Consider the following 20684-nt stretch of genomic DNA (forward strand, 5'->3'; position numbering starts at 1 on the left):
CAGGGGGGCAGCTGAGAGCCCCCCACCCCTTCATCACCCAAGAAGACACCATCCCTTGGGAGGGGGGAGCATGGGGTCCCCTCCACAGGGCCCAAAGGAGAGCCCAGGGAGAAGGGGATGGTAGAAAAGGGGTCTCTACAAAACCCCAGCGAGGGGATGATGGGCTCCATCTTCACTTGGCAACTCTTCCTCCTGGGAAGTGGTCTCCAAGGAGTGTGGGAGGGGGTTTGGAGGTGGTTGGGGGGACTTACCCTGACTGGTGGGTCTTACCTGAAGTGGTGCCGGGCACAGGTGCAGGCAGGCAGCCAGGGGGATGATGCTGTCTTGGCTCTTCACTACCTCCACCTGCTTCTATTCCACCCCCACCCCTCCCAGGATGCCTCAGCCCACCCCCAAGAGAAGAATCCAGGAGGCACAGGCCCCTCCCCCGGGGTTTTCACACTTTTATTGTAAAGCTTCAGGAAGGGCTAATTACAACGGAGGTGATCATCTGACAGCTCAGCAAACCAACAGAACAGGGCAGGAGAACGGAAAGGGGGCTCACGACGGGTGTCATGCTCACTGCTCGGAACAGAAAGAATTACAAAGGGATCAGTTGTGCTCACAGCGCCCGGGGAATGGGGTGGGAGAGGGGAGGATTAAAAAAAAACCAAAAAACAAAAACCCAAACCAAGCCCAAGGCCCAAAGCCTTCCCCGAGGGGGGGGGGAGGGGGAAATGCATCACACACCGAGAGCAAGACAACCTTAGCAAGAGGTGTTGCCTTTAGACACAGGTTCACCACCTGAAAAATAGTTGGGGGCTTTGAACTCTGCCATAGGATTTCTCCTTTTTTTTTTTTTTCTTTTTCTTTTATTTATTTTTTTTTTAGAAAAGCTACACCTGCATGTACATAAAACTGTACAAAAAAAACAAGGCATCACAAGCAAGGAACTGAAATCTCGTATAAATAGAACCAACACTGAAGAGCTACAAAGGGGTCGCTTCGATTCCTTCCCACGCAGCCCGCCTGCTCCCTGGCTCCCACCTTTGGTTTTACCCCTGGCTTGTCCTAGTGCACTGGGAGATCCAGACAACCCCCCCCCAGAAAAAAACCCACTACCCACCCCACCACCCCCACACTACAGGGGGGGTCTGAACCCCCCCTCCTCATCCCTGTGCTTCTTGTCAAGACTGGAGCCCGTGGGGAGCTTCCCCCCACTCCCCCCACGTGCACAGAGGCTTTATCCTTCTGGCTTATAATTGTGCAAATGAGCTGCTCTCCTCACCCTCCCCTGGCACTGCTGCCCAGTGACATCCCAGGACAAACCCCAGCACCCTCTCTCCCAGGAGTCAGGTTCAGCACCTTCTCCTCCCCAGGGAACCCATCCCCCTGCACCCCACCCAGAACCCCCCCACCCCTTGGCACCCCACTGAGGACTCACACCCCACACCCTCCCCCTGTCCCTTCTGCTTCACCTTCACCCTCTCCCTCCCCAGACACCCACCACCCTCTCCACCCCCACAGATAGCCATCTCCTCTTATTCCCATCCCACCAGCTTCCTAGGCACCCCTCTGAGGCACATGGCCCCCACCCTCCCTCCCTACGGCCCACACCCCCAGCACCCATCCCACCACATGGCCCACACCCCCAGCACCCATCTTACCCCATGGCTCACACCCCCAGCACCCATCCCACCACATGGCCCACACCCCCAGCACCCATCTTACCCCATGGCTCACACCCCCAGCACCCATCCCACCACATGGCCCACACCCCCAGCACCCATCCCTCCCACCCTTTAGGGACCCCTTCTCTGCTCCCCCACCCTTCCTCCCCATGGCTGAGCTCCCCAGTACCCATCCTTCCCACCCACCCACCCACTCTCCCACCCCTGGGGGACCCTCTCAGCACTCACCCCCACCCTCACCCTGTGCTAGCAGGGAGAACCTCACCGGGTGCTCCAGGAGACAAGACACCAAGCCCAGGTTCGGGGGGACCCCCGGCAGAAGGTGGGCGAGGAGATGGAAGCGGGGAAGCCAGTCTTGGACAAGCACCCTTCAGATGTGGCTACGTGGCTCTCCTGGGGAGCAGGGGGGGTCCCCAAGAGGGGCACCGGGACACTGCCCCTGCACGAGCAGTTGGGTTGGCAGTGGAGTCAAAAGGATCCTGGCCAGCGCGGCCAAATTGCACATTCTGCCCAGTTTGGCCCTGAAACTACAGAGCTACAATAAAAACAAGTTTGAGGAGCTTGACCTGCTCAGGCAGCCAGGCCAGGGGAACACGGGCCCTGACGGGCGGGTCAGGGTCAAGCAGGGATGCCCGGAGGGGTGGGTGGGTGGGTGGACTGGAGCGTCACCCCCACCCCGAGGGACTGCCGGCAGCGGGAGGCCGGGAGGAGGAGGGTCCTGCCTCCTCCAGGTGACCCCCAGAGGTGACACCTCGAGGTGCCGAGGCCGCCCGGGGTGCTGCCCCGGGGAAGGTGAGGAGCGGGAGGGATGGGTTCCAGCAGGTGCCTTCTGCTGCCCTTCCCTTGTCACCCGGGCTCAGCTCACCCCATGTCCCTTCGGGTCACGGGGAGCCGCCCGCACCTCGCCAAAGGGGGAGGAGCTGCTCAGAGAGAGGGATGCTGGAGGAAGAGGAGGAGGAGGAGGCTGGGCAGGGGGGGCCCTGGTGCGCTGCACCCCAACAGGCACTGTGGCAGGGCAGGTTCTGCCCCGTGCTGGCCCTGGCCCTGGCCCTGCGGTGTCCCCCCCCTGCCCGTCAAGCTCGGCCAAGGCAGCTCCACCAGGAACCCTTCGGGGGGAACCATCCTGCAGCTACCACCACCGCTGGCTTCGCTCCCTAAGGAAGATCCCAGAGATGAAGGCGACCGATGCGCGTGTGAGTACGGGAAGAACAACGGTGCAGCACAGCCCCCTCCCCCCCTGCCTCCCAAAGAGGGGGGAGGACCCTGATGGGCACCCCAAGGTGGAGGCACGAGTCTCCCAGACTCCACCTTCTAGAGGAGCTCCCCAAACCAGGACTAGGAGGGGAGCAGAGAGGCTCAGGAAAGCGCCCTGGAGAACCCCTTGGAAGGGTGAGGGGTCCCGCCCGGGGGTCACCCCGAGTTGGGTACCCTGCAAGGGGGCCAAGGACAGAGGGGACCCACCGGGGAGACCGGTCGACCTTTGACAATGGAAGAGAAAGCCGGAGCCCGTGAGAGTGGCCCTGTGGCCTAAGGGCAAGCGGGACTCCAGCGGGCAGGGGCTCGGTGGCCCCCGGTGTGACCCTGAGACAAAGCTCCTCCTCACAAAGGCAATGGTGGCTTAGAGGCGGACGGGAGGGAGGTGGAAGGCGTGGCACAGCCGCCCACACGGGCATCCCCTGCCCCGGAGGAGGCACCGGGAGGTGGGGTTGAGACCCCGGAACCGATAGCACCTCCCCTGCCAGCAGAGTTGGACTAGAGGGCTTCTCCTGAGCCGGCCGGTCCCTGGACCAGGGGCTTCTCCATCCCTCCTCCACCTGCTGGGCACAGGGCCGCCCCTGGGGCCATCCCCACCTCCCCCCTCCACGCAGACCCTGCCTATGGCACCAGGCAGTCCCCAAGGGACCCTGCAGCTTGTGGGCACAGTGACAACGTTCAGAAAAGAGATCCAGGCTGAAAAATAGCAAAAAAAGTCCCTACAGTCCGGCGAGGAGGATGCTGCCCCTCTCCTCCAGCTCCCCAGCTGCTGTTTCAGGGACGGGTCACATCTCTATTTACAATATAGAACACGAGTGTGGGCTGGAGGCTGCGCTCCCGTGGGCTCTTCCACGCAGCAAAACCATTCAAAGCTGGAACTTGCTCCCTGTGGTTTGTTTCTTTTTTGTGTTTTTGTTTTTTTTCCTTTTCCTTTTTTTTTTTCTTTTTTTCGTTTGTTTGTTTAAACGTCTCTGTTTTGCTGTTTGCTTGTTTTCTTTCGCTTTGTTTCAAGGACAATAAAAAGTTTGCGATCAGGCAGGACTTGAATTGTCATTCCTAAGGTTCGTATTTACAGGAGTCTACAGCAAAGAGCCAGGCAGTTCGCTCCCCCTGGGCGGGGACATTCCCTCCTCCTTCTCCTCCTTCTCCTCCTCCTCCTCCTCCCATGCCCCAGGAACTCCCCCAGCTCTGCATGGACCTTTGGTACATAAAGCCCTTCTCCCCAGCTGTGCCCTGCCCAGCCCTCCCCGGCGACGCAGCGGTTCGGAGACGCGCCAAGTGCTTTAGAAATTGATGGGGTGGGTGGGTGGGTGGGATGATTTTCACCCTTCTCCCACCCAACAACATCCCCCACCCCTAATACCCCGGCCCAAGGGGTCGCAAACCAAAAAAACAAAAAAAAAAAGAAAAGAGATGCTCCACTCATCCCCTGCCTTGCCCTGCCCGGCTGAAGCCACCGCCGGAGGAGGAGCCATAAAGCATTGAAATGGAAAAGGTTCCTCTGGCCACTCGCCTTCAGAAGGGGAATCCGCTCCCTGCTGCCCCCCTCGCCAACCCCCAGCCCAGCCTCACAGGTAGATCTCCCTCTTGGTGGTTTGGGAGGAAGGGGTGGTGGCTGGCTGGAAGTCCGAGGTCTGGGTGAGAGGAATTTCCTCCATGGGAGAGTCCTTGCAGGGCTCATGGCTACTATTGGAGAAGGCACTGTACGTGGGGAGCAGGCGGAGGTTGGGCATTTTGGTGCTGCGCTCTTCTGAGAGTCTGGGGCTGCCATTCCCGACTTGCTCTTGACTCCCTCTGTCTTGGTAAGGCACAAAAGTGGAGAGTTTGAGGGCGTTCTTGGGCCTGCGGCTGGGGGAGGACTGGCCGGGCATCCAGCAGGTATCGGAGTGGCCGAACTCTGTGCACTCCCGGGTGCAGGTCCCCGTCATGGCTACATCGGGCAGGGGCCGCAGATCTGCGGGGAAGCAAGAGAGGAACCTTGTTACACACCCCCCGGGTCCTACAGGCTCGGGGGATGAGGGTGGAGCACAGGGATGAGCGACAGGCTGGAGGTCTCCGTCCTACCCACACCCTTCCACGGTGGGAGGGGACAGGGAGACCTACAGACACCCCACGGAGCTGGCCCCACGGTCACCAAGGGAGCTAGCTCCATGGTCACTTGGGGAGCCAGAGCCATGGCCACCCAGAGAGACAGAGCCATGGTCACCAAGGAAGCCAGACCCATGGTCACCCAGGGAGAGAGATCCATGGTTACCCATGGGAGGGGACCCATGGCCACTCAGGGAGCTGGTCCCATGGTCACCCATGGCCACTCAGGGAACTGGTCTCCCAGCCACCCAGGGAGCTGGACCCATTATCACCCATGGAGCTGGTCCCACAGTCACCCAGAGAGCTGGAACCATGGCCACTCAGGAAGCTGGTACCATGCTCATCCAGGGAGCCAGACCCATGGTCACCCAGGGAACCAAATCCATAGTGACCCAGAGAACAAGATCCACCTAGGGAGCCAGATCCACGGTCACCCATGGAACTGGTCCCAAGATCACCCAGGGAGTGAGAGCAGAGCTGGGAGGGGACCCCAAGGCCCCAGGGCAGCTGGTGTCCCCTGTCCCAGCTCAGCTGCCCCTGGATTCACACATCCTCCCTGCACACCCCTTCTGAGATGAACATCGTGCCCGAGGGGCTCTGCAGCCTGGACTGGCACTGCAGGAGACATGCTGCCACCCATGCTGCCACCAAACTGGTCACCCCACAGCTGAGGGTCCTGCAGGGCCCTGCTGGGCTGCAAGGACCCTCTTGGTCCATCACCTTTGGGCACTGCTGGCTGCTCCACCACGCAGGGACAGGGAAGTGCCCAAAACACCTCCAGACTCTTCAGTGCCCTGAGGTACAACCAACTCTCCTGAGCACCAGCCCTGCCCTGTCCCACGTCAGGCACCAACAGCCTCCCCAGGCACCCATCAGCAGGAGCCCCAAACCCAGCCAGAAATCCTCAGACATCATCTGATCTGCCACGGAGCCTGAAATCCCCCAGCACAGCAAAGCACACACTGCAAACCCACGTCTGCCACCAGAGAGGTTGGACAACTCTGATGCTCAGGAGTCCCTGCCTCAGGAGCACCCCAGGAGCACCCAAGCCTCTCTGCACCAACCACCCAGGTAGCTGAGGGCACTGAGAGGTGCCTGCTCCTGGCAGAGCTGGGAAGCTCTGACCATCAGCCCCACCAGGTCACAGGCTGGTGTCCCCCCAGCACCAACCACCCTCTGCCCCAGGCACTCCAAGCCCTCCCTGAGCCTTGCCCAGGCATCATTCACCCCGGGATGATCTGCCACAAGTCCTCAGAGCCCCAGACCTGGCATTCCCACGCAGGGGTGTGTGTCCCTCCAGGTGACACAAGCCACCCCTTGCCATCTCCCCCAACTTGGGGGCACCACATGGCTCTTGCCTCTGCCTGGAACCTGCCCACCCTGCTGGTGCTGATGTTGGGCTGAAGAAGGGGGATGCTGCTCCTGACCTGGTGTCTGCTTTGCCTTGCAGATGTCCCTCCTGGTGGGCAGAAGTCTTCTCCCACCTCTCCAGCCAGGTGCTCACTCCCTTACAGCCCTGCAGGCTGATGGAGGGAGATACTGAGGAGCTCTGGGACATATGGGGCTGTCCCCAGCTCAGGGCATTCCCCTTCCCACCAGATACACCCTGGGACACTCATTTCTCCCCCCAGAAAGGACAGTCCTGCTGGCACTGCCTCAGCCCTGGGAAGGAGCAAACCAGAGCCATTCCCACCATGTTGGGGGGCTCTGCCCTTGTCACCACGTCCCTCCTGCCACCATTTTGGAGCTCTTGGACACAGGCACCACCCTGGCACAGCTTTTCACACACAGGCAAGCCTGGGCTGGGAGAAGGGCCAAGAAGGGCCAAGAAGGGTTGACAAGGATGATGGATGGCAGAAGGGGCCGAGTCAGCAGCAAACCAGTACTTGAGCATCTCTTGCCCTAAAGCAACCCCCAGTGACCATATCTCCAATCCTCTGGGGGCTGAGGCACCCCAGTTTTTCCCCTTGGCAGGCAGCAGCCCTGCTCCCGGTGCTGGGAATAGTCCCGTGTCCCCGTCCCCTGGTGGCACCCCCGTCAGGTCAGCTGTGACATCCTGGCAGAAGCCATCCGGACGTACCTGAGCGCAGCCCCCTTCACAGCCTGCTCCGCTCAGGGGACTCTAATGAGGGGCAGAAAAAGGACGAGAGGGTCACATCATTGCACCAACCCCTGGAACCTCCACACCCCCCCTTTCGGACCCTCCTGGACCTCTGCCAGCCCTCCCCATCACCTCGCCCCAAACCCCACCTGGGGTACCTCCTGGCCTCAAAGAGTCCTCTCCTGGCCCTGCTCCAGCCTCCTGGAGCCTGCTTGGCCACCACCATTCAGCTCAAGGTGGTTGCTCCAGCCTCACCCTGGCACCCACCAAGGCCCCGTGGGACTCGCGTGGGGACCCTCGGGCTGGTGGCTCCCTGGAGGGAGGGGGGACTGGGGACACACACACAGGGGTACAGCCCAAAGCTGTCACCCCAAAGCTGCACACTCCAAAAAGCAGGGGGCAGGCGTGCTGATGCTGCAGGGTGCAAAAGCAGGAGGCCAAGCGTGGCAGGGGACAGGATGGAGCCAGCCTGAGAGCACAGCTTCTCTTTAGGGTCACTCCCAGAGCTGGCCACAAACCAACTGTCCTAGTTCCTGAGCATTTGCCTCATTTCTTTCTCCTGGCTCCAGCTAGAAAGCAAAAGATGAAAGCAGAGGCAAAGCAGCTTCATCTTCATCCCTGTTCCCTGCAAGTCAAGGGTTGAGTCCTCAGTGATCCCCCAGCTCCTTCACTCTGGACAGCAGGGATGCCCAGGTGGCCACTGGCTTGCTCATTCTGAGGTCGTGTTCTGTTGTTTCCCACTTCTCTCCAAGCAGCAGCAGCATCTCTCTCTGTGCCTCTCTCATCTCCTTCCCCACCAGCTGACCCGGGGGGGGCTCAGCATCCCCTCCACCTCCCCAGACTCCTCGGTGCCACCTTGGGTGGGTGGGTGGGCAGTGGCCCAGTGCCACCTCCTCTTGCTGGGCCAGCAGGTGCCTTGAAGGGGTCTGCCAGGACCCAAATTAATGCTACGAAGGCAGGGGGATTTCCTTGCCCCCACAGCAGCTCAGAAAGCTCAGGATCAAGCAGGAACGCCGTGTCCAGGCTCTTTTATTCTGCTTTTCCCATTGTCCCTTTTTTTGGCACCGCTGTATTCTTTTTTTCCCAGCGTTGTCCCTCTGCTTGCAGTGAGATGCTGGCACGGGAGCTCTGCTGCTCAAGGAGTGCATTATGTGCCAGGAGCACAAGCAGCTCTGCTTGAGGAGCCCGGGAACAGGGCAGGGTGTCATTCCTGAATAGTTGGGATTTAGAGCAAACACGACCCCACGGCCTAATTCTCAGCACTTGCTGGTGGGGGGGGATGTTAGAGGCTTCAGAGTGCCACAGCAGCCAAGCAAAAACCATTTCTTTCCTGAAATGGGGAGAATTTTGCCCCCCAGAGTGCTGATTCTTGATGCCCTGTGGTGGGGGTGAGGAGGCAGAGCCCAAAGCCCCCACGCAGGGTGCCCACTTCAGCTTCCCAAGTGGATTTGGGCTCCTTCCTCCAGGAAAGCAGTCCCGTGGTGCTGATCCCCCCCAAGGTTCCCAGGTGATGAAGAGGATGGGCTGCTCCTCTCCCATTCCTCATCTCCACAGCATCCTGGCCATGGAAATAAAAAGCAACGTTGGAGAAGCCTCCGTGTTCTTCTTCCTCCTCCTCAGCTCCTCCAGAGGCTGCTCCATCCTCTTATCCCCATTTCCATGCCAGACGGGTTGCACCCCACAGCCAGGAGGGGTTTGTGGGGCATTCACAGGTTTCTGGCTCCCTCCTTTTTTTAGCTTCAGCATTTCTCTTGCCATCCTCTTGTCAGCTGCCTCGGGGATGACTCCAGAGCACCAAACCCCTCATCCCTTTCAACTCTTCAGATGAAAAGGGGGCTTTGCACCGGGAGAAATTCAGGGGTGCATCCTGGGCTTTCCTTCTGGCTGGAAGAGGGGAAACTCTCCAGTCCTGGTGTGTGTGTGGGTTTTTGTTTTTTTTTTCTCAGCTCCTGACATCCAGGACACCTCTGCTCTCTGTGAAGGAGCCTGGGGCCAGGCTGTCTCCTCGGGGAAGAGGCACAGATTGGTGCTGCTGCTCATTATTTCTCTCTCTCCCTCTCTCCCCATCCCCAGGCAGGGCAGGGACACAGCTCCTTGCAAGGGCTCCTCTGACAGAGTTCTCTCTTTTCAAGGGCCAACCTCCACCACTTGGATTTTCACTGGGAAATGGATGCAAGCTACCCCTGGGGAGGTTTAGGCTGGATAGGTGGCAACATTTTTTTCCTCTGAAAGGCTTTTCAGACACTGGAATTGCCCGCCCAGGGCAGTGGTGGAGTCACCAAGCCTGGAGGTATTTAAACAGCGTGTGGACCTGGTCCTTAGGGCTATGGCTCAGTGGTGGTCAGAGGTTGGGCTGGATGATCTGGAAGGTCTCTTCCAACCAAAGACATGCTGGGATTCTTTCCTCTCCCCCCAGCTGGGGGGCTGGCAGCTGGGTTGGGCTCTCCCTGCCTCCCACTCGTGGCAGTGATGCTGCCCCACGGGGGGGTCGGATCCTGGGGGTGAAAGGATGGAGTGGAGCAGCTCCAGGAGGGAAAGGCAGCAGGGATGTGACACGGCAGAGCACGGCAGCGGGTGCAGAGAAGCCTGGAAGGGAGGAGGGAGGGAAGGGCAGCATGCTAGGAGGGGACTGGAGAGGTTTGGTGGGTGGGATGGAGAAGTGGGGAAAGGGAGAGGGTGGGGAGAGGAGCTGGGAGGCAAAGCAGGATGAATTCCTGAAGTGTCAGAGCAGAAAGATTCAGCTTCCCTACCTGAGTCATTGGCCACACATTTCAAGCAGCTGTCCCTGTTCAGAGCCCCAAAACACTGCACCTCGGGGGGTGGGAGGGTAGGAGGGTGGAGCACACCCAGAGGGAAGGATGGCTGCAAGGTTTTCCTTCCAAGCTGGCTGGCTGTCAGCTGCCAGGGAAGGATGCAGTGGTGCCAGGAGAGGCAGCTTTCCTCTCCTCTGGTACCCCCCTGCAGGTGCCTGCAGACCTCTCCTCCCACACTGAGCTCTCAGGACTCTGCAGACCACTCCTGGGACAGCCCTTAGGGTAGTGACATCACATCCCACAGAATCACACTCATCCAGGTTGGAAAGGAGCTCTGGAATCATCAAGTCCAAACCTTGATCCACTCCTCCTGTGGTTCCCAGCCCATGGCACTCAGTGCCACATTCAGTCTCTGCTTAAAAACCTCCAGGAATGGAGAATCCCCCCCCTCCCTGGACAGCCCATCCCAATGCCTGAGCACCCTCTCTGGAAAGAATTTTTCCTAATATCCAACCTAACATCCCAGCAGCACCCTCCTCCCTGCCTGCCCCTACAGCTTCAAACACAACGGGAGCAGCCTCCCTGGGGCTGCTCTTTCCAACAACCCCCTGTTCCCACAGCCCAGCTCCTCAGAGCAGCCACCACTCCCCTACTCCACCATCCCTCCTCCAGGTAGCACTCCCTGGAGTGCTCACACCTGTGGGTACCATTACCCACAGAGCTCCTCCCTACAGCTCCATTCCCCATCAGGCGCCACCAACAGCTCCCATTCCCCCATGTCCCTCTTCCCTATAGACACCAGCCCCTTCCAGCACCACTGCCTCCAGGGACGGCCCCCCAGGGCTATTCCCTGTAGCTACCATCCCAGTGGGACCACTCTCTGTAGGTACCATCCCAGTGGGACCACTCTCCCGTGGAGCTGCTCCCTACAGGTGCCGTTCCCTCCCGCAGTGCATTCCCAGGAAGAAGCATCCTTCCAGGTGCTGCTGCCTACAGGTACAGCTCCCCCAGGGTGCCAGGTCCTCCAGGTGCCATGTTCGGTGCTGCTGCTCCCCCCAGGTGTTGCCTCCCCCCCTCTGCTCTCTTCCCTTCAGGCACTGCTGCTCCAGTGGTGCCGTGTTTTACAGCTTCTTCCCTTCCAGGTACCACTCCTGCTGTGCTGCCTCCCCCAGCCACCACTGCTCTGCAGCTCTGCAGCTCTGCAGCTTTGCAGCTTTGCAGCTTTGCAGGCTGTTCCTGCTCCTCTGCAACCTAACAGTTCAGATATTTGGATACTGTGCCCCAACATTTTTTTTTTTAATAGCTGCAGCCTCATCGCTCTTTCCTTCTGTCCCATCCTCTTCTCTTCTATCCCCCCCTGTTCCCTTCTATCCCATCCTGTTCTAGTCCATCCCAACCCACTCCATCCCATTCTACTCCCCCATTCTATCCTCCTCTCCCATCCCATCCCATCCCATCCCACCCCAGTAGAATGCTACTCCTCTATCCCATCCCATCCTATTCTACTCCCCCAGTCCCATCCCATCCATCCCACCCTACCCAATCCTCTACTCTTCACATCTTTGCAACCCAGCCATGCTGGGAGGAGTCCCTCCTCTCTCTCCCCCCTCTCTGCCTTTCCCCCACAGCCCAACTCAGGATCCTGGAGGGCCTCCCCACCAGCTCCCCATCAGCAAGAGATGCTCAGGTGCCCATCTCCACCCAGCCAGCCCAGCAGGGGCTTCCTTTGATGCACAGTGGCTTTTCTCCACCCCACTTCCCCTTTACAAGGGTTTTGGGGATGGGGAAGCTGTGCTGGAGGGAGCTGTGGAGCCATGAGCTCCTTGGCAAAGCCCAGGCACAAGGTTTCCAATCCAAACCTCCAGGTGAGGTGGGCCATGTGGGTTTCCTCAGCATGGGGACATGGGGAGCAGCAAGTTCCCCTTCAGCACCTCCCCAGTCAGAGAATCATAGAATAGAATCACAAAATAATTGGGGTTGGAAGGGACCTCTCCAGGTCACCCAGTGCCACCCCTGCAGTATCAGGGACACCCTCACCCAGCTCAGGGTGCTCAGAGCCTCCTCAAGCCTCACCTTGAGCATCTCCAGGGATGAGGCCTCAGACACCTCCCTGGGCATCCTGTCCCAGTTTTCCATTACCCTCACGGTGAAGAACTTTTTCCTAATGTCCGATCCAGCCCTTTCTGGTCTCTGATTCCCATCACACGTGGCCAGAGCAGCACAGACATGACTCTGATTGGACTTTCCAGGCCTTGGGGAAGGCTGCAGGGCTGCTGCCCATTTCCCCAGCGATGCTCCAGAGATCGATGGGGATGACAACAGCAGGAGCTGAGAGCCCCAGCTCAGAGCTCCCACAGCAGGACCTCTTTTTCCCTCTCCTGAGCTGCCACCCTCCTTCACAACACCCATGCAGACAGTTTGCAGGACCATCCTTAGCACCACAACACCCAGGCAGACGGCTCCAGGACCCATTCTCACACCACCCCACCCGGACAGATGGCTTTCCAAACTTAACACCACCACTCCAGAGGGCAGGCAGATGGCTGCTGGGATCCCAGCCTGACCCCAGTGCTGCCCAGAATGCTGCTCCAAGCCACACCTCCAGCTCTGGAGGGGGCAAAAACACCTCCAGGAAAGCTGGGGAGGGACTTTTCAGGATATCAGATAGGGACAGGACATGGAGAATGGATTCAAACTAGAGGAGGGAAGATTTAGATTGGAAGTTAGGAAGAAGTTTTCCCCCATGAGGGTGCCGAGACCCTGGCACAGGCTGCCCAGAGAGGTGGTGGGAGCCCCATCCATCTCTGGAAGTTTTTAAGGCCAGGCTGGGTGAGGCTCTGAGCAACCTGAGCTGGTGGGAGGTGTCCCTGCCCATGGCAGGGCTTGGAACTGGATGATCTTAAAGGCCCCTTCCAACCCTGACAAGTCTGTGATTAAAAAACCAGCAACACCCCAGCTCTCCCAGTACAGAACCTCAGACCCAGGTGGGTTTCTCCCAGGTGCCCCAGTTGGGTGGTACCACTGGTGCAGCTGCCTCCCCTGGACCTGATGGTGCTGAGCATCCCTCCCCTCCTGTGAAACAGTGGCAGTGAAAGGCAGCTTGCTGCAGAGCTCATGGCCTGTCAGCCCCCACAGCTCCACACCTGGATCAAAATGGGTTCCCTGGAGTCTATCCCGGTGGCACCAAAGCAAACGACTTCCCCCAGCCTGCCAAGGGCATCGTGGCAGAACCCACCCCTAATGAATGGAGACAGAAGCACCCAAGAGGCTCAGCAGCTCAGGGAGAGCTCAACAGCTTTGCTGGCAGAGAGGGGCTGAGCCCAGGGTCCCAGAAGGGCTGAGCCCAGGGTCCTCGAGGGGCTGAGCCCAGGGTCCCAGAGGATGTGTTCTTGTAGCTGGAGAGCTTTAGGCACAACCTCCCTGCTGCCATCAGCAGAGCTGGGAAGCACCAGCATCCCCTGGCCACCAGTCCCTTCCCTGCACTGCTGTCTCTGGCCCCTGACCCTGCAGGACCAGGCACTCACAGGACTCCAAAAACCATCATTTGCCTCCCCCAACCCCAACCTCATCTCCACTGCAACCCCCCTGCAGTGAAACAAATCCAATCCCCCTGCCACGGGCTTTGTGCTCCTGGTGCCACTTCCATCAGCTCCTTCCCCCCACACAGTGGGGTTCAACCTTCTCTCAGCTCTCAGAAGCAGCATGGTGACATTAAACTCTAGAATAATTATCTTAAGAACTGCCTTAATAGGATTACAGGGTTCAAGGGTTAGGAGGTGCCCAAATTAGGATTGGCCACGCAGTTTTCCTTCACCTCCTGGCTGGAAGGCTGCTTGGTGATGCAGAGCAGAGTTCTCATCTGCTGGAAAACATTTTCCCTGAGGTCCCTTTGTGCCTACGGGTGAGAGGACTGAAGCAGCTGGGAGATATTCCAGGCTTTTCAGGGAGAAGAGGCTTTGCTAGTGAGATTCCATCCCCCCAGGCTGGAGAAATTAGGGTAAGTACAATAAAAAGGTCGAGAGATCACAGAGTTATCTCCCCAGAGGGTGGGAGGATAGGGGGATTGCTTTACTAGCCAGTAAAGAGAAAAAATACCTAGAAATTTCCTTCCCTACTCCTCCTTTCAAAGTGAAATACCTGGGAGAGGTTTCACTGCCACATTTCCAAACTATTTGCTAGGTGATACAGGCCCACTGTAAAGAAATAAAGCAACAAAGTGCCAAAACTTCAAGCAACTGAAAAGCAAGCCAGGCAATGAGCATTCCTGGGCAAACCTCTTCACCCACCTTGGAGAAAAGACTGGAACAAGTCTAACTCCATCATCAAATCCTGGTTCCTGGCCCTTGGCCAACCCAGAACTTCTCATGACACCTCCAGACACACCACAAATCCCCCCCAGAAAGATTGGGGAGCCCCTTGGTAACCAAATCAGACTGTGGTCACCAAACCAACCTCATTATGTGCTCCTGCCATCCCCAGCTGAGCCTCCACTGCTCCAGCACTTCAGGAGCACACAAAGGTCTTGCCAAGGAGCTGTGGGGAGCAGAGCACCCAGGCTGCTCCCCAGGCCCTGCCCAAGGAGAAGGGAAGGCTCTGAAGGTGTCAATCCACAGCACCTGATGGCCCCAGGGGCTCTCAGCTCCTGCATGCCTGGGATGCACATTCCTGCTACCCAAATACCTACCTGATTGCCACGTTCCCACCCCATGCCTGGGATTCCTCCCAAAGGTTCCTGCTGGGGAGCTCTGGGGCTGTTCTGTCCCCCCTCTGCCCCCAAAGCCTCCCCAGCACACATGGGTCCTTCTGGGACCTTCTGGGTCTCTCTGCACTGATCTCAGCTGAGCCCAAGGAAGGGGACCTGGAGGGACCAAAGCCACCGGGTCAGGTCCCGAGGAGCTCCTGGTCCATATTATTATGGGTTGCTGCCATACAGTGATCCTCTTACCCCATCTCCCTCCTCCCCTCTCAGAGCATCCCTGGGACACTGACCTTCTGGACCTGTCCCCTGGTTCCTGCAGGAGGAATGAGCCCTGCACTCCTGCCACCTCTCCAGGGGTTGGGGACAGTCCCCTGGGGACAAGCTCAGCAACCCAGTTGCCCTGAGCCACCCCATAACTACCAGGAACAGGATGTGTTTAAGCAACAAATGCTTCTTACAGAGGGCACCTGGGCAGCTAATCCTCCAGCTTTATCCTCATCCTGACCCTGCCAGAGGCCCAGGTCACCCCCATCCCACCCCAGCTCCATGTGCATGGGGGGACAGCATGGAAGGGTCCCCTCCAGCCCCCATCCCAGGTGGAGTTTTGAGGCAAATTGTAGCCCCTCCACCCCTAGAGCTGGCCTGAGCCCCAGTGCTCCCCCCAGCCTCCCCCCGAGGGTTAATCTGAGCTTCTCAAAGCTAATTACAAAGTGTGGTGGCAGCCCCCGAGCTGCTGCCCTTATCTCCCCCACTTCTGGGGCTCTGCCCTTATCATTTAATTAAAGTTGATGTCCTGGTACCCCCCCCATCAGCTCAGCAGGGAGGGCACTGGAGCTTGAGGCCTCTGCCAGGGGAGAAGGGGGAGAAGGGAAGAGAATTCACCCCAGGAAGGACAATCAAAGGGAGAAGAAGCTGAAGAACGAGAGGCTTTGGGGTGCTGAGCTCTGGGGGGGCTCTCCTGGGTGCCCAGGTTGCCCCCAGAAGCTGTGGCTGCCCCATCCCTGGCAGTGTTGAAGGTTGGATGGGGCTTGGAGCCCCCTGGGCTCAGGGAGGTGTCCCTGACCATCCCTCCCAGCCCAGTCTGGGATTCTATGTCCATCAAGCAGTGAGGTCTTTGAGGGAGGGCAGGGACACAAGAGCCCTGAGAAACAGCACTGTGTGAAGGGCACAGAAAGTGATGTGTGGGAGCAGCTCCATGGGGCTGTGTGCTGGCAGCCCTTCAACCACAGACTCAAAGATTTTGGGGCAAACAACCCCTGCCTGGTGCTGGGAGCCTCCGTGCCAAATTCCACCCCTTCCCTTCCAAAGCCTGGGGAAGCCAATGGCTCTTGGAAAGAAGTTCTGAGGAGCACTTTGTTAGCAGGGCTGAGACAGCGTGTCTTGTTCTCAAAAAACCCAGCTGGAACACCTCTGCTAGAACTTAAGGAAAGACAAGGAAAAAAAAAAACAACAATGAGAGAAAAAGAAATCAACCTGAAGGAAACCCAGCATGGAAAATTTCAGCTTTACTGCTGGAAACCTGCTGAAGTGCTCAGGAATGGAGGAGAAGGCTGTACAACACACATGTACAACAGCAAATGCCAAGCAGCCCGAGGCTGAGCAGGCTGGGGAATGATCCTCAGTGCAGGTCCCATTGCAGGTGGGAGATGGATGTGTGGAACATGGGAAGAGCTTCATGCCAACAGGGCCCAATCCTTCCACTGCTCCTGGAAAGGGTGGTCCCTGTCCCACCTCCTCTACCTCAGGTGTCCTCCTTGTACCTCAAGAAGATAATCATGATATTTTCATGATTTTTTTTTTCCTTCCTTCACTTTCAACAAGACCACCTTAGTCACCCCCAGGCTCCTAAGAGTCCCAGGCTGGCACTGGGCATCTTTAGGATGATAGGACATGGGGGAATGGATGCAAACTAGAGGAGGGGAGATTTAGATTGGAAGTTAGGAAGAAGTTCTTCCCCATGAGGGTGCTGAGCCCCTGGCACAGTGGATGGAAGCCCCATCCATGCCTGGAAGTTTTTAAGGCCAGGCTGGACGGGGCTCTGAGCAACCTGAGCTGGTGGGAGGTGTCCCTGCCCATGGCAGGGCTTGGACCTGGATGATCTGAAAGGTCCTTCCAAGCCTGAAAATCCCATGATTGTATCAGAGCTGGGAGAGCAGCACCAGGGGCACCAACTCGGAGCAGAGCTCTGGATTTAGGAGCGCTCTCGGGGTTTGCTCCTTGGTGGCAGCTTCTCATTGTCCCCTTGGCTGGAAGCTCTTGTGCAAGGAGAAAAGAGCTGGCAGACACGTGTGTGTCTGCCTGGGAACAAAGCCATTGTTGGGCCCCATCACCAACGCAATAATCTGTCACTGGCAGGACAATGAGAGGGGGGAAATGATTCTGGCAGGGGGGCCGGGGAGTCACAAAAGCAAAGCTGCAGTTCGGAGCCTTTCAAGTCTCACAAGTGGTGGAGGGACAAAAGAAAATCACAACTCCTTGAGAAGGGCTTGCCTCTCAGAGCCAGGGGATCCGGAAACAAAGGAAAAACCCAAGGCCACTCAGAGAGAAGCAGAGCAGGGGGGGAAGGAAGAGCCCTTGGACAGGAGTCAAACCAAACCTCAAGGAAAGCAGGAGAGGAAATGGCAGCAGGGCTTTGCACTCAGAGGTTTTGCTTCCTTCCCACTGGTCTTTTCCTGGGCTGCTCATGAGCAAAGTAAGCATGTCCACTTGTCATCCCATTTTTTCCTTTTTTTTTTTTTTTTTTTACAGTCAGTTCCAACCTTAGGAACTTGCTGGGTGCCTGATCCATCCGGCAGACACAGAGGAGGAAGAGGCCAGATCCCTGCCAGAATTTGCCATGGGTTTTTGAAGAGGATGGGCATGAAATCCAAAGGCTCTTGGGCTGCCCTGAAGAGGAAATGTCTGCTTGCTGCTGGGCACGTAGATCCCCACCCAGCCATGGAGAACCAAATGGGGATGAAAACCTTTTGCAAGTGTTAAACCAGGGGCATGGTCCTGGAAATATGGAAAAATGTTTGAATGCCACCAAAGGAGGGGTCTGAGCCCTCGAAGATGAAGAGCAGGAGAGCCTGAACCTCTGAACCACCCGGCCCATTTCTCTGCAGTGAAGGGGCAGGCCAGAAAACTGCTGAAAATGCAATATCAGAGCCACCTCAAACCCCCCCAGAGGCTGAAAAATCTGCAGTGGCAGCAAAACAGGGAGAGAACTGGGGGCTGGCACATGGCAGGAGCACCAGGCAAATCCTCCCGTGGCGTGGCCAAAAAAATAAGAGGCCAAGAAATCAAGCCAGGTGGTCAGAGCTTCTGAACTGAACCATTTTTGAGGTTGAAGAGGAGGGCAGGCAGGTTTGGAGGAAAAAAAAAAAATAAAGAAATCCCCAGATCCTGATGAGTTCTGCTCTGCTTTCAGTTTGTTATCAGGAAAGGCACTCTTGTGGATAAAGACAAAAAATATAAATAGAGAGTAATCGTTTCCAAGAGGGAACCTCAACCTCCAGCTACCCCTGGGTGCTGCAGTTTACAGACTGCTGGAGGTGAGATGCAACCACTGGGAGTTTGCACCACTGGAGGGAGAGCTGCCAGAGGCAATCCTAAAGGCACAGAATGAAATAAAAAATAAACCCACCCTGGAGAATCAGGTGGAGGATGAAACTCACTGTTAAACCTCCTGGCAGGACACAGGGGCTGCAGCATCACCTTGTGTTGGGGGCAGACTGAGCAAGGAACCAGCTCTGTCCCACCCCAATCCTCCCTCCCAGAGCACCAGGGATGATCATGGGGAGGTTTGGATTTCACAGGCCCCCAGAGATGTCTGAAAACCTGCAGAATCAGTCCGAGGGCAGAATTCTGTTAATGATCCTTTCTCGAAATGGAGAAGACAGTAAGGGCAGCTCTGCTCCTTCTGCTAGAAAAAATCTCCCCTTAGCTAAAGTTGTCGTGGCCTGGAGGGAAGCAGTGGGAACCTCTTGGAAAGAGCATCCCAGAAGCAGGAAGGTGGAGAGCTCAAAAGGAGCTGGGCTTTGAGAGGTCCAGGATCAACACTTGCCCCTTGCAAGGAAGCCAGAAGTGACCATTATGGAGCTTTCTGTCCCGAGGGACCAAGAGGCAAAACCCCCCCAGTCCTCTGCCTGATGGTGTGGGGTCAGCAAGAGGATAAATCCAGAGCTTGGGGAAGGAAATAAGTAAGGGTGTGGGCAGCAGGGTTTGCTGCCAGAGCACGGGAAGGGTTTGGGATCTGAGGGAAGCTGCAATCCCATGGCAGCAGCATTGCCTGGTGTGGGATTTGCCTCCTGTCCTGGACTGAGCTGCAGCTCTGGGGGTGCCTTTCCTGCCTGGCAGGTGCTGGGCATGGAATTCTCCCCTTGCTTTCCCTTCCCTTCATTTTCTTTCTAGAGATAACTCTTGCTTTTGTGGAGATCCCTCTTGTCTGGGTAATTTCATCTCGAGATCCTCAAGGAACAGAGATCTCCATATCCCTCCAAGTTTAATATCTTGGTTTTAGCTGGCACGTTTTCAAGCAATAACTTATCCAGCTGAAGGAGAAGGAAAAGAAGAAATAAAAAGAGATTACTTTTGTCTAATTGGCATTATACTAATTACCAGCCAAATACATCAGGCAAATATCACATCTACTCTCTCTCTGTCATTTTCCATTCCCTACTCCATCTTCTCTTTCCTCTGCAGCTATAAAACAACACACCATGCTGTTCTGACAGGTCCCTCAGCAAAGATCATACCCAAACCTCTCCCTGCCTCCTTTTTTTCACTTCCAACTAAGATTTTTTAAACATGGAGACAAGTGATGGAGAAATGCTGGGTATAGGAACCTCTGTCTGTCTCCTCCAGCATCCTGCTATTCTCCCCTGATCCCTTCCCCAGCCTCTCCCAGTGCTTCTGCTTTATTCCTGGCACAGTTTGGGGATGTCCATTCTGGAGGAGACCTTCCCAATGGGCAGGAAGCAACCCTGATGGGAACCCAGTGGGCAGGAGCTGTGCTGGGGCAGTGGCCTCAAAGCCAACTTTGTGTCCTGGGCTGCATCCCCAGCAGGGAGAGGGAGGGGTTTGTCCCCTCTGCTCTGCTCTCCTGAGAGCTGGGGTCCCCAACATAAAAAGGCCATGGAGATTTTGGAGCAAGTCCAAAAGAGGCCACAGAGATACTGGGAGGGCTGGAGCAGCTCTGGAACCAGGCTGAGAGTTGGGGGTGTCCAGGCTGGAGAAGAGAAGGGAGCAATGGGGAGACCTCAGAGCACCTTCCAGTGCCTGAAGGGGCTCCAGGAAAGCTGGGGAGGGACTTGGGACAAGGGCCTGGAGGGATGGGATGAGGGGTTAGGGTTTGCAGCTGGGAGAGGGGAGATGGAGAGGAGATGGGAGGGAGAAATTGTTTGGTGTGAGGGTGCTGAGCCCCTGGGTGCCCAGGTTCCCCCCAGAAGCTGTGGCTGCCCCATCCCTGGCAGTGTTGAAGGTTGGATGGGGCTTGGAGCCCCCTGGGCTGGGGGAGGTGTCCCTGCCCATGGCAGGGGGTTGGAACAGATTGTCTTTAAGGTCTCTTTCCAACCCAAGCAGCCTGGAATTCTGTGATATGGAGGTGGACAGAGCAGCCCCATAGCAGTTGGGGTCCATCAGACCCTGGTCAATCCCATTCTCCTATCCATGAATCTGCAGCCCTCCACAGGGTGTGTGGCTGGAGCCCATGGCAGAGGGGATCTGGGCAGCCTGTACAAAGGCACAGCCCCGTCTCCATCCCACTCCAGTAAGAATGAACATGGGACAACCTCTCACTGCACTCCTCTGAGTCCTGCCTGGGAAAAGGGAGCCTTTCAACAAGCCATTTCTGCTTCTGGGAAGCTCTTTGTCCTGCTTGGACCTGCCAGAGGGCTGAGGTGTTGGAAAGGGAGCCCAGCTCCAAGCAGAGCACCCAGGGAGGAAGGGACTGACCAGCATGAGGCTTCCCTGTGGAGCTGGCAGTGCCTGGGAGGAGGCTGCAGCAGCTCCCACCCAACCAGCCCTGGTTCCTGTCGGGAGCCTCAGCTCTCTGCAAAGGGAAGGCAAACATGGGGGCTGCTCTGGTGAGAGAAGCTCTGAGTCAAAGCAGCCCAGCCCTGGTATCTCCCAGCAGATGC

At 57.4% G+C, this 20684-nt stretch overlaps 1 protein-coding gene across 7 annotated transcripts in view; it reads right to left on the bottom strand.

Moving 5' to 3' along the window:
• Positions 1-430: 430 nt before the first annotated feature.
• The window catches only part of PCDH1 (protocadherin 1), a 56325-nt gene continuing 36071 nt past the window's right edge, over positions 431-20684 (bottom strand). For 3 of the 7 annotated variants that reach the window (XM_030459221.1, XM_030459223.1, XM_030459224.1), the window contains exon 5: positions 1881-4878. In XM_030459221.1, the coding sequence (XP_030315081.1) occupies positions 4493-4878 (386 nt within the window). In that variant the 3' untranslated portion in view covers positions 1881-4492. Of the gene's footprint in view, positions 562-1880; positions 4879-7092; positions 7135-19074; positions 19098-20684 lie in introns of those variants that run through there. The other 4 variants (XR_003988128.1, XM_030459226.1, XM_030459225.1 and 1 more) reach the window with 4 other exon arrangements.

This window comes from Calypte anna, chromosome 13, assembly GCF_003957555.1.
Source record: "Calypte anna isolate BGI_N300 chromosome 13, bCalAnn1_v1.p, whole genome shotgun sequence".
In the NCBI taxonomy this organism is placed as follows: domain Eukaryota; kingdom Metazoa; phylum Chordata; class Aves; order Apodiformes; family Trochilidae; genus Calypte; species Calypte anna.